We start from the raw sequence: 14,862 nt of genomic DNA on the forward strand, positions 1-14,862 counted from the left end.
AACCAATAAGAAAAATTACCAGAAGCATAAAATATTGGTTTCACTGTAACTTTACCAACACTAATTAGTATCATTTTTTTTACCTTGAGTATTAATATTTTGTTGAAATAGAAAGTTATCCTAAAACAGTGATTTTTCTAAAAATTACTTTTAATTTAAGGTCAGTTTTAAAGCTAGTTTACAAAAGGTCATGTATAGTAAAGGTCAGGATACTTTTTCTTAAAAGACTAGACAATAAATATTTTAGGCCGAACGTCTGAGTTGCAACTGCTCACTCTTAACCCTGCAGTTTTGAAGCAGCCATAAATTACACATAAACAAATGAAGTATACTTGTGCTATAATAAAATTTTATTTGCAAAATCAGTCCCATGGACCATAGGGCACAGTTTGCTGAATGCTGAAACAGCATACAAAAAAAGCAAGATATTCACAAAACTCAACATTGTATGTGTCTAATTAGTAAAACATCATGTAGCTTTAGCTAAAGCATAAAAAATATAAAATTCATGCAACTGGGGCAATAATTTTCTTCTAACAGATACATCACACGTATTCCCCTTTATTTACAATTAATGAATGTTCAAAATTTGCCTAACATATAAGAAGACACAAATAAAGTTATGATTAATTTGAGAAAGCTGTCTTAAGCAACTAAGGTGGCAGTTATTTTTCAAACAGTACACCAAAGGGCTCCTTTGCGAGCTTCTGTGCGTATTATCGCAGGGAGTGGCAGTGAAAAGTGTCTCATGCTTTTCCAAATTATGTTGTGCTATTCTGTTTTGTAGTCCTGGGGACTGGACCCCAGGCCTTCACACTCACCTATATCCCCTACCCACTTTTCAAGTCATGGCAGGGTCTCTCTAAATCACTAAGTCGCCAAGACTGGGGTCAAATTTAGAATCCTCCTGCTTCAGCATCACAGTATGCTAGGATTACAGGCATGCCCACCACACCAGCTTCTCATGTGTTTTAATGTCATGTTTTCATTTGTCTGCTAGACCTCTCCATTTAGTAGTACCAATTCAGTCTGTTCAAAACTTTACTAGTTACGTTCTATAATGTCTTAAACCCTCTATTCCTATTAATAGTGGTGCCATTCTCTGATCACCCAGATTTTTTTTTTTTTGGGGGCTTTTTCCTTTTTATCGGTACCGGGGATTGAACTCAAGACCGCTTGCTTGCAAGGAAGGCGCTTATGCCGCTGAGCTAAATCCCCAGCCCCGATCACCCAGATTTGAAACTCAGAGTCATCCTAGAGCTTGCCATGTAGAAAATATCCAACGAAGAATTGTTCTTTTATTCATTCATTTATTCATTCTTACTTTCCTCTCTCCATTTGTTAGTTGCCAAGCCTAACACTATGTCTCCCACATCATTCATGGAAATTTATTCTTCTTCCTGCTATAATCACCTTCTTAAAGTTATCTTTAATATTCAGTTTTAAAAATTGCCTGCAACTGTCAACAAATGCTCAAGCACTTAATGTTATATCCAAAAATATTCACAATCAGTGCCACGTAGTCAGCTTACCTGCTAACCCTTTCTTTGATACTCTCGAATCCAGTCAAACTACAGTCACTCAGTATTTCCCAGGGGCTCCACATACTACCACAATAATAATATTCCTACCTGGGTCCCGTTTCATTCCATTAGCTGCCCTAAAATATTCTAAAATTCTCTCTCTCTCATGTATAAATGGAAATGGAATAACTTTCCCTATGAAGTGATATAGATGTAGTTGTTCCTATCTTCTAATAATTTTTCATAAGAATAAAAGTTTGTGCTTTCATTGTTTGATTGTTTGATCATTTTTATCATGCCTAAATCTTGTAAGCTGAACAACTACTTCTGAGATAATAATATGCAATATATTAACTAGTGCTAATTTCCTATTTTTTTGAAATTCTGTATCTTTTCTACCCTTTTTATTTTGCTTTTTAAAATAAAAAAAATGACAATAGTAGCAACTAGTAGTGGCCAAAATTCTTTAAATGTGTATCAGTCGGTGTTCTAAAAGACTTCTATGGATTAACTTATTTGATCATTATGATAATCATATGAATTAGGTAGAATTGTTATCCTCATCTCCATTTACACACTAGGATGTACATAATAGGTAAGCTTGACTTGGAAATCAATTTGTAACTCACTATTATCTTCTCTCTGGATTCCATTTGGAACTATAAAGTGACTACTATGGGTTTTTCTCATTTATTTACTTTCCACTCTGAACTAGTCTTATCAGCTGGCCAGTAGTCACTGCCAAATGTGTCAGAATTTAGCAATATAATTTGGATTTGAACACAACTGGGAAATTCAGAAATTCTTTTAAGTTTCTCCTATTCTTATATGCATAAAGTCGCACCAAAATGTTAAGGAAAACATTCATTTGAACCTAGCCACAGCTAACAAATGTACAAGTACATGAATTCATTCCACTTCCTCTAGCCATCTTTGCCTTTGATCTTGACAGATATAACACCTAAGAAAATCTCAAACTAGTGACATCTACCACTAGAAGCTATTTACCATCTCCAAGAACTATAACTCCCAAAAGCAAAATATACTTATCCCGTGCCATGAACATAATTTAAAACTGCAACCAATACAACCCAAAGCTAAAAAGGCAAGTAAGTAGAGACTAAAGTCAAGTTAGATGGAAGCAATTATCCCATCAAATACTCTTCCAAAGCTCTATGATAAATTGCTCATTCAACCACTTCTGTCACATCCCATTAAGTGTGAGCCACATTTTTATTTATACTTACCTCTGCCACTCGGTGGGTAGAACTAAACCGAGGTTGTGAACCAGCCAAAACACAGTGTTGGTGGGTAGCATTGAGATCATCTGCAGGAAAAATTTAAAAAAAAAAAAAAGAATATTTATTAGTCAGCATATACTATCTACTATCTACTATCTAACTAAAATAGAAATAAACAGTAAATCTATCATTCAAGGAACAAGAGTAAACAAAAATTAATTAATATTTACCTTATATTCTTTAATCTGTTCCTTATAAGAAGATAAATATATACTTGATACGCAACTATATGTGTACATGCATATGTCTGTATCATCCAAATCAGGTCATTTTCAAAAGTGAAAGAGGATATCCTCCAAAATTATTCCAGAAAAACAAATGTAAACCTGGACAACCCTCAACCAACATGATATATGGTCACCAATATTATGCGGTCTTATAATGTCTACCCAATGCAAAGTATACTACTTATATATCACGCTCCTTTCTCTTTTAGATGGCTGAGCTACTCCTAGGTATGTCTTTACAGTGAGTCAGAAATAAACATTTTCATCCCAAATCTGTCTCTTTCTCTCCATAACCAAAGTATCAATTTTGCCCTAACAATTTTCCAGGCAACAAACCAACCAACTCAGCATGTTACATGTTTGGCTCTCAGAATAGATCTCAGTACAGAGATTCATGATTCAAGAATGAAGTAGATGGTAAATTATCACTAGAAGAATACTCCCAAAACCACAAGCAGTAGGAGAAAAATCAAGCTGTTGCATATTCTAAGAGCTTATGCTATATATTAGGCAAAATTAGTACAGCTTCTACCAAGTACATTACTTGCTCTATTACAAAGAAGACAGATAAACAGTATGTTCCCAAACAACACACAGCTTCCTTAACAGACAACCCAAGACCCTTACCAAGATACCAAGAAAGAATCAAAGGTAAATAGCCTCCATGTCAGTCCAAACAATCTATAATGTAATCCCAATCATAGAATTGCAAATGCAAAATGACAACTGAAGGACTTCCACCTCTGATTATGGAACAATGGTGACAAAATTTACTCTCAGCTTTAAACAGCTATAAAACAAAAATATGAATCAAAGGTTTCTAACAAGAAACAGAAAGACAGGACACAGTGAAAAAATAAGCAAAATAGGTGAGGCCTATCAGTGCCATTGCTTACTGCCTGGGAAACAGTTTCAAAGCCAGAGCAGGAAAGAGAAAGTTAGTTGAAAGAACAAAGACAGGAAGGCCAAAGCAGCAAGCTTACAAGGCAGATTATAGGAACAGGAGATTTTTTACACAGAAAGAGAGCAAGCCAGAGATCTGCTGAAGGGTTTCCTCCGTCTTTGGCTTAGCACTGATGTGCATACATGTGAATGAAAATTCCCAGTGGTCAAAGCGAGCAGCAGAATGCAGTACACTGAACATTCTGGTCCTCACTCAGGACCAGAATACTTGGTGTTCTCAGTAGCCAGAATGTTCCTACTATGAGAGTCCAGGTAACCCTTAGAAAAAGCAGCATCTGAATAGTAAGGCCACATTAATATTAGATTAAAGGTTGTTCTAGCTCCACCTACCAAAAGTTAACCCACAAAAGGATCCAATTTAGTGACATGATTTAATTAATTATTCATTAGGGCAAAATCCAACAATATTTAAAAGGATATTTAATCTTATTAGTGTGTGTACCATTCATCATATATAGATAGTTTCTAAAATATATACAATCTGAAATTAAATTCACATTGAAATCAACAGAAATTTAGGTACTAGAGAAGAAAAAGATCAGTAAATCAGAATATACAAAAATCAAATACATGTGGGAGAATCCTTGCGAGTTCGAAACCAGCCTGGGCTACAAAGTGAGCTCAAGGCCAGCCTGAACTGCATAGTGAGACCCCGTCTCAAAACACACACACACACCAAAAAAAAAAAAAAAAAAAAAAAAAAAAAATCATCAAATACATTCAAAATAAAGGAAACACAAATAAACACTACCACTAAACTAAAGGCAGTTTAGGATCTATGAAACAACATTAAGTAGTTTAACCTAAATGTAACGAGTTATCACAAAAATTACTGAAATTTTACCCCCAAAATTCCAAGTTTGATGAAAGCTACAAGCCCAATGTCTCAAGAAGCTTTAAAAACATGAGGCAAAATAAAACAAACAAGACCAAACTAATGTATATCAAAATTTTCAATATCAGTGATAACAATGTTGACAGAAAGCAGAACAGGAGACATATTAAATACAGAAAGTCAAAGAGGAGAATAACTACAGACTTTTCAATTTAGAAGAAAACATGATGACATATTCAAAATACTCAGGGAAAACATCTATCAATCTAGGTTCTATCCTAAGTGAAAATAGAAGGCTAAAAGGAAAGTGAAATAAGGACTTCAGACAAAGCTAAAATAATGTGCACTAAATAGACTAAGAATGCAAAAATTGTTACATGAAATTCTGAAGCAAGAAAAATATTAGAATGCATACCTGCTCAAAGGAATGCCAAGTGCCAACAGTAAAATTTTAAAAATTACTAACAGATACATTATTTAATGCCAAAATAATAATAATGTATTCTGAAGTTTGTAACACAAATAAAAGTAAAATGCATGTAAATTGCACAAAGGATACCAAAAAAAAGTATACTATTTTAAGATTCTGACACTGTAGGAAAGACAGAAAATGTGACAGTAACTGTGATAAATTAAAGATATACACTGTAAAACTAAGAATAGTAGTTCTCAATCAGTGTAATTTTGCCATTACCATCTTCCTCTCAGTCTAACAGCGTCTGGAAACCTATTTGTAGATGTCACAACTGAGAAGGAACACAGTTTCATCTTGTGGAGGCTAGGAATGAAAACATTCTACAGTTCACAACCCAACAACAACAGCCTACATGTCAACAGCGCTGACGTTAAGAAATCCTATCCCAAGGAAACTACTTGGGATACTACAAGGAAACTACAAAATTCATCCATCCATCCATCCATCCATCCATCCATCCAAGAGGTAAAGTTAACAAGGCAAAAGTGGAAATACACTGGGGTAAGAAAAATACCTACATCCAAAAGAAGAAGGAAAAGAAGGAGAAAGGAAAGAATACATGAAATAATAAAAAAATAAGTGGGAAGCCATTATGAAATAGAGTAACCTTTATCTGTACTAATCGGAAAAAGAGATCTCAATTATCAATACCCAGCATCAAAGGAAGATCATCATAGCTTCTACAGACACAAAAGATGATATGAGAATACAGTGAACAGTTGAATGATAGTAAATTCAACAAGCTAAATGTAACTCACAAATTCCTTGAAAGACAAACTATTAAACCTCACTGAAAATGAAACAAACAAAATTTATAATTAACAATCTTCCCACAAAGAAGACTTCGGGCTCAGATAACACTACTGTTGAATTTTTGTTTGGGTATATGTGTTTGTGTTTTTGTTTTGTTGGGTTTTTTGTTATTGTTATTGTTTTTGTTTTGTTTTGCAACAGAGTCTCACTATGTAGTAGTTCAGGATGGTCTTGAACTAACAGCAATTTTCTGACCTCAGCCTCCCAAGTGCTGGGATTACAGGTGTATGGCACGACACCTGACAACACTACTGTTGAATTTTGACAAATACTAAAGAAAAAAATAGTATCAGATCTACTCCAATTCTTCTAGAAAATAGAAGCAAGAAGAAGTATCTCACAAATTATTCCACAAGAGAATTATCCTGGTCATACAAAGGTGATCATGTATCCAAATGAATAAGGCCAAAACATAAAAATCTCTAGAACAAAACATGAGAAAATCTTTGTTACTGCACAAAACAAAATAACATTTCTAAGACGTTTTTTAAAAGGCAATCCATTAGTGGTTAAATGGAGATCAGTACTTTCTAGAGACTGTCGGTCAGGGGAAGGGACTCAGAACATTAGGAACATTAGGGAAGTTTGTGGGGCTTAAAAGTATTTTCTATATAATGATTGTGGTGGTAGCTACATAAAGTCACATACTTCTTAAGACTAATCCAATTGTAGAGTTTAAATTGGCAGATAGCACTACATGTGAATCATCTAAATTATACCTCAATAAAGCCAATTTTAAAATTACCAGAACTTCCTGTTTGTGGTCTGGCACATATGGAGTCTAGGAGTCATCAATCTAGACTGACAATAGTAACAAAACAAACTTAAGAATCATCAACTCTTCTAAGATCCAGTAGAGGAGAATGTAAGATAAACCACTACCCCAAAACATGGGCAAGACAAAGACAGGCTGGAAACTGCCAATTACAACTTCACAGCTAGAAACCAACAAGTAGAAACATCTGTGGGAACCAATACTAGAGCAGGAAATCCTGAACCACAATTAATGAACTGTTGAGATTCAATGAGGACAATACACAGAGTTAAAAACTACATGAGTGAGGGAAAAATGCAAAGGGATCTGGTCGTAGAGTGCCCCATATTTTTATGACTTTCATTTCCAGTTCAACCAGATTCTCAGAATGAAGATGAGAGAAAAATTTCAGCAAGGGAATGAAAATTAACTATTACAGACCACACCAGAGCATTCTGTTCCTCTTAATAAGGACTATTTATCTAATCTACTGGGGTTATCAAAGCCCAGCTGACCTGGGGAGGGAAATACCTACATAGTCCAGTCAGATCTAGCCATCCATATGGAAGAATAGAAACTTCAGCTTCTACTATCCTTCCACATGGGAGAAAGAAAATATATAACTTGAACCTCTATTATCCAGCCTATCCCAACCAAAAATAACAAAAAAAAATTTGAGAATCACTTATGAAGTTCATCATTCCAGGGCATAGTACTGCTAACAGACCGAGAATGATAAAATTATAGACTACTGTCCCTCTCCACATACCTCATTATCACAACAGTAAGTCTATTTATTACAATTCCATTGAACAATATATCATGTCTGCCCATCAAGAAAAATTCACAAGGCATTCCAAAAGGCAAAGAACACAGTCTGAAAAACTTGAACAAAACTCAGCTGTGACAGGAATGTTAGAATTATCAGACTATGAATCTTTAAAAATTATGATTAATATGCTAAGGGCTCTAAAGGACAAAGTAGAAAGCATGCAAGAACAGATGGATAATGCAGGCAAAGGGAAAGAAGTTCTAAGAATCAAAAAGAAATGCTAGAGATCAAAAACACTGTAATAGAAATGAAGAATGCCTTTGATGGGCTCATTAGCAAACAGCATATGCCAGAGAAAAGATCTCTGAGCTTGAGGATATGTTAATAGAAACTTCTAAAACTGAAAATTGAAAAGGAAAACAAAAAGAAGACTAAAAAATAGAACAGAATATCCAAGAACTATGGAGCAATTACAGAATATATGTATAATGGGACTACTAAAAGGAAATGATTAAAAAAAAACACAGAAGAAAATTACTAGGAATTTCCATAAATTAATGTCAGACACCAAACCACAAATCTGGGAAACTCAGAGAACAACAAGCGAGGCGAATATCACTACTACTACTACTAACTACTATTACTAATAATAATTATACCCAATGCCTAGGCATATCACATTCAAACTGCAGAAAATAAAAAATATCTCAAGTAAATTCAAAAAAATTATTATTATAAGGGAACAAAATTTAAAATTACATTTGACTTCTCTTTAGAGACCATTCAAGCAAAAAGAGCATAAAGTGAGGCAGGTGGAGTGGTGCACATTTTAGTTCTAGCTACACTGGAGGCTGAGGGAAAAGGATCACTTGAGTGCAAGAATTAGAGACCAGCCTAGGCAACAGAGTAAGGTCCTGTCTTCAGAAAATTAAAAGTATAAAGTGAAGTACTAATAGTTGATTGAAAAAAAAAAAACAACCATACATTCAGTATCCTAAGAAATTATCCTTCAAAAGTAAAGGAGAAATAATGACTTTCTGAGATAAAGAAACACTGAGGGAAGTGTTGCCAGCAGACCTGTGCTGCAAGACAAAAGGACAATGACAGAGGTCAGAAATTTGGATATATATGTAAGGAAAGAAAAAGCATTAGAAAAGGGATGAGTAAAGAGAAAATAAAATCTATTATCCTTAATTGATCTAATAATTTGTTCACATTAACATTAGGAGTAATGTATTCAATTATACAACACATGTACAGAATATGTGCTTAGGCATGTTTGTATAAATGAACATGTTTATGTAGAAAGAGAAATTAGGAACATTATATTACTTTAATGCACTTGCATATTCTGTGAACTTATACAGTGCAATCTGAAACTAGGCTTAGATTGCAAACTCTAGGACGCTAAAAACAATTTTAAAAAATAGAATTATCACTGCACTGGTATGCTAAGAAATGAAATAAAAACTGGGTTGATGGCACAATCTGCAGTCCCAGATTGTTTAAGATCTTTACAATTATTTCAAATCATTTTTTAAAAAAGACAAAGGCCCAACTCTATGTTATCCATAAGCAATTCAATTTAAATATAAAAACACAGACATCAAAAGTAAAGGGATGGAGAAAGATACAACATACTATCACTAAGAGAAAGATGGAGTCACTATTAATTTTAGAGAAAAAAATACAGAGCAATAAAATCTATCACAAATAAAGAGGCATTGTATAACAACAAACAGGTCAAATCTCTCAGAAAACATAGCAATATTCAATGTGTTAATGTACTTAACAACAGAACAAGTTCATAAGGCAAAAACTGATAGAAAGCAAAAAGAAAAGGACAAATCCATGATTTATAGCTGGAAATTTAAACATTCCTGTGACAGAAACGGTGAGATGCACAGTTAAAAAGTTCATTAAGGACATACTTGAAATCACCACCACCACCAATGAACTAAATACAATTGATATCAGAAGCTACTTCAATAACAGCAGAATATATATTCTTACTAAGCTCATATGGAACAGTCACCAAGATATACCACCAAGAGAGAAACATTACCAAATTTGAAACAATGGAAATCATTGTGGTAATCAGACCACAATAGAATTAAACTAAAACAAACAAAAGAACAACTAAAAAGTTGTAAAATATATAAATATTATACATTACATTTCTAAAGAACGCATAGGTCAAAGAAGAAATCTCAAGAAAAATCACAGTATGTTATGAACTAAATTAAAATACACGTCACCAAAATGCATTGGACTGCAGTGTAAAGAATGCTTGCAGAAAGTTTTATACAATCAAATGCATGTAATAAAAAGAAGAAAGATCTAAAATCCAAAATCTAAATATCTGCCTTAGGAGACTAGAAAAAGAAGACTAAATCAATCAAGCAGGCACAAGAAAAAAATTTAAAATAAGGCAAATCTATGAAATAAAAAACAAAACACTACTACAGAAGACCAATGAAACCTAAAGCTCGTTCATTAAAACAGTCCATAAAATCAGTAAGTCTCTGGCCAAACTAAGGAAAATTTAAGATATTAATAACTAATACCAGAAAGGAAAGAGATGACAGCAAGACAGATCCATGGACATTAGAAGGATAATAAATGAATATTACAACTAGCCCTATAACTCCAAATTTTATAACCTAGGTTAAATAGACCATATCTTTGAAGAACATAATACACTAAAAATAGCTGATATAAATATCCTGTCTCTATTAAAGAAACTGAATCAAAACTGAAAGCATCAGGCCCAGACAATATTCACTACCGAATGCTATTAAACATTTGAGGAAAAAATTATACCCAATATTTTACAATCTCTACTAGAAAATAAAAGCATAAAAAAATATACTGAAACTCCATCTATGAGGCTAACATTACCCAATTCTAAAACCAGACAGCAACATTACAATAAAACCTAAGTCCAACATCTCTCATGGATACAGATGCAAAAATGTACAACAAAGCATTAGCAAGTTGAATTTAACATAATATACTTAAGAATTTATATACTACATCCAAGTGAGATTTATCCCAGGTATGCAAGACTGGTTAAACATTTGAAAATCAATTCACATAATCCATCAAGTTAAGAATTTAAAGAAAAAAATCTCATAATCACACCAACAGATGCTGAAAACCATCTTTAAAAAAATACAATATCCATTTCGTTTGGGGCATGCCAGTATAAATGATATTATGTTTTTAATTTCAAACTTCATGTGTTTACTGCCAGTACACAGGAGAGCAACTTTTTAATATTAACCTTAGCCTTGCTATAATTGCTTATTAGTTTCAGGAGTTTCTATTGCTTCTTTTATATTTTATACATAGACAAGCATATTACCTGTGCAAAAAGACAGTTTTATTTATTTCTCTACAATCTATATCCTTTTTATTTCCTTTAGCTATCTTATTGCATTAGTTAGGGCTTCCAGTATAATACTAAAAAGAAAAGTTAAGAGTAGACATTTTTGCTTTCTTCCTGATCTTCCTCCTTAAATACGATGCCAGTTGTGGGTTTTGTAAGTCCTCTTTTTTTTAATCACATTGAGGAAATTTTTTTCTATTTCTGGCTTGTGGGGAGTTTTTATCATAAATGAGAATCCTCATTAATTGCTGAAGGAAAAATAAAATGGTGCACTCACCCTGGAAAACTGTTTGGCAATTTCTTACAAAGCTAAGCATACTGTTACTATACAATGCATCAGACATGCTCCTTGATGCTTACTCAAAAGAGCTAAAAACTCATGTCTATGCAAAAACCTGCATACAAATTTTTATAGCAATATTATCCATAATTGCTAAAACCTGAAAGCAGATGAAGTGTCCTTTAGTAACTGAATGGCTACTTTGTGGTATATCTATGAAATGGGACATTACTCAGTACTAAAGAAATGGGCTAATGAGCCATAGAAGACACTTAAAAGCATATTACTAAGTGAAGATATAAACCTGAAACCTATATTCTATATTGTTGTAATGATATGACATTTCTAAAGAAAGAGAATTATACCCACAAAAGAAACTTCAGTGGTTGACAGGAACTACAGAGAGAGAAAGAGATGGACAGATAGTTAACATTTTTAGGGTAGTGAAACTATTATTTGCAATACTATAATGATAGATACATATCATTACACATTTTTCAAAAGCCATAGACTATGAAACAACAAGAGTAAACCCTCATACAAACCATACACTTTGGATGATAGTGACATGTTAATATGGGTTCATCAACCACAATAAACATACCACTCCAATGTGGGGTGTTGCTAGTGGGGGAAGCTGTGCGTGGATGGAAGCATGTAAAGGAACTCTTCTTTTGGTTCATTTATGTGGTAACCTAAAACTGTCCGAAAATAAATACCACTATTTTTAAATATACATATAGCAACCAAAAGCAACTGGCACATCTTTTAAGACTGCCTAGCTCAATATCCTGAGAACAATAATATGCAGTTACTTAAATATAGAGTTTATATAGCTTTACTAGAAAGAGAGATGCTATGATGTGGAGATGATCTGAATGTCCCTCAAAGCTTCATGTGTTGAAATTTAAGCCCCATTGTTAAACAACAAAGAGGGCAGAAATAATCTGACATATATTTAGTAGAAGGAGCTTGGGGAAATAATCCGATTAAATAAGATTATTAGGGTAGAATTCCATGGTTGAATCCTGATAGTTTTCTAAGAAGGGGAGATACCAAGCACACCTATGCGCACACAAACACACTCCCTGTCTCTTGCCATGTGGTGCTAATGAAGACAAGAAATGGACCAGACCTTGCCTTTTCCCTTTAAAAGCCAGAGGGAGAATGCTCTGACAGCTACTGCTGTGACTAAGAGGACCCAGCTACTTCAGAAGCTATCAGCCTTGATCACAGCAAGCTTGAAGCATAGACAACTCTCAGATGAATTCAACTGTGGTTACTCCTGGACTACTCCTGTGATCCCCAGATGACACTGCCACAGAAGGCTTGAATTTGACCGTGAGACACCAGAGTCGTAATGGTGTTTTGTGAAGTTAGCCTTTCTCTGGCATTTCATTAGAGTAATGAAAGCTGACCATTACAAGAGAAGACTGCAGGCAAGTAGGAGCTGACACAGAAAGACCAATCAGAAAGCTGTCACAGTAGGTCATTCAGAATTGATAGTGATTTACACTGCAGTGACAGAGGTGATAAGGAGCAATCACTAGATTCAGAATATATTCAGGAAAGCCAATAGGATCTGTTAAATGGATTAAATAATCAAAGTGGAAGAAAAAAGAAAAGATCAGTAATACATTTGAAGCTTTATTTATTTACTTATTTATTATTTTGGTATCAGGGATTGAACTCACAATCTCACACTTGCCAGGCAGACACTTTTGTAGCTGAGCTATATCCCTGGCCCTACATTTGGAGCTTTAACTATAAATATAATTACCTAATATAGAGGATCAAAGCAGATGCAATCTTTGAAGATTTGGTTTGAACACCTGATGAAGAAGGCTAAGTCTATGGCCATAACACTCTGAACATGCCCAATCTTCTCTGAAGAAGAAGGCTGAAAGACCATTATGTACTTCTTCCAGATTATCTGCTCTGATTGTCTGGCTAAAGATATTCCTATTTCAGGATGATCATGACTATTCTGCCTAACAAAAAAGCAAAAAAGTAGTAATTAGAGAGGATTTTCCAGGCCAGATTCACATAAACAGTTGGAATAATTTCTAGGAAATACACAAAGGCCACTCTCAACTACCATATTTAGGGTAGCATTATTACTTCTATACTACTAGGATCAGAATCCATGCACATCAGGAGGGGAAAAAGTGCTTTAATGAGTATGTTAAGTGCCTTTATTTCACTGATCAATAAAGTAACGCAGTTCAGCTATCAAAAATAACACTAGCATTAATACTTTGGGGCTTACACTTTTATTTAAATCCTCCACAACTCTGCAACCAAACAATTCTTTTGAAATTGCTTCTGTCTCTAATCCTTCATGACTTCTAGGAAAAACCCTATAGTTTTCATTTAAGAGCTTCTAATATATCTAAAATGCCAACCTTCATAGATTGTGTACTTCAAAAAAACATACTAAAGACATTCCCAGCTTTCAAAGACTATTCTTAAGAATTTTTACATAAGAATACATTAAAGATTGTCTATTTGTTGTAACAATCTCAGAACACAGCTAAAAACTGACTATCTACAAATGGAATCAGAGTTTGGAGATTATTCATAAACACATTGTTAAAAACCCCAGAAAAACCGCTCAGTCTTCACTGCTTAACAGCAGCACGCCCTAGCAGTGGATGAAGAAAGCTCTAGACGCTCATTGTAGCATGAAATCTCATCTCATATATGAAAGACCACAGTTGCAAAAGAACAATTCATACTACGGTGAACAATTCATACGCAAGACTTTTCTGGTCCTAATAGTAAAATCGTTACATCCCGAGACTTCCCCCTCCCATAGACAAATCAGTACAGGTGGTGGCTCTAAATTTCCCCCCATACTGACTGCCTTGGTTTTGTGGTCCAGTGTGCCACCAAGATTATTTCACCCAAATTTCTTAAAATAACAATCAGGAGTTTTGCTAAAGGCACTCTTGAGGTAAATAAGTCCAATAGTGAAATCCAATCTCCCCAGCTTCACACAGTCACTGAAGCTTTTCATTCTTACTCACCTGTCTACTCTCATCTCTCAATCTTAATATTTATGACCTTATTTTTCCTAGATGTGGGGACACCCATGAATAAGGATATTTTCAGAATTTAATAGCCAATGAAAGAAAGGGAGGAAGCTCCCGGCAAGGTGCCAGTTCGGACACAGGCTGCTACCTTCCCCATTCCTAGACTGTCAAAGATAATGTTCAATGTTCAATGGAAGATAAAAAACAGATCGAAACCCGTGGTAGTGCTAAATACTAGGAAAAGATGTTCCAATGCCAGAGAAGCAAGGAATTGTGTTTGACATAATATAGGCGGAATTAGATGAAAGAAGGGGAAAGAAGACTGACACATGGCTGTTTCTCTGAAACAGCAGCATGCTTAACATACAATCAGATGCAGAGAAGAGGATTCATATTCCTGCTCTGAAACTGGACAGCAAAACAAGGAATGCCACAGGCCACTCACAGGCAGGGTTCTTGCCCCTGCAGGACAGCATTATGTACCCATAAGTTA

General features: G+C 34.5%; 1 protein-coding gene across 8 annotated transcripts in view; it reads right to left on the reverse strand.

Moving 5' to 3' along the window:
* Fto (FTO alpha-ketoglutarate dependent dioxygenase) overlaps window positions 1-14,862 on the reverse strand; it is a 420,563-nt gene that overhangs the window by 223,451 nt on the left and 182,250 nt on the right. For all 8 annotated transcript variants that reach the window (XR_010046924.1, XM_013141485.3, XM_063247098.1 and 5 more), the window contains one exon: window positions 2,771-2,850. Coding sequence is in view for 7 of the 8 variants with exons in the window: in XM_013141485.3 (XP_012996939.1) it covers window positions 2,771-2,850 (80 nt within the window). In the remaining variant the exon portion in view is untranslated. The remainder of the gene's footprint in view (window positions 1-2,770; window positions 2,851-14,862) is intronic.

This window comes from Cavia porcellus, unplaced genomic scaffold (genome assembly GCF_034190915.1).
Source record: "Cavia porcellus strain 051 isolate PalLab524CR breed Dunkin Hartley unplaced genomic scaffold, mCavPor4.1 scaffold_4, whole genome shotgun sequence".
Classification (NCBI taxonomy): Eukaryota; Metazoa; Chordata; class Mammalia; order Rodentia; family Caviidae; genus Cavia; species Cavia porcellus.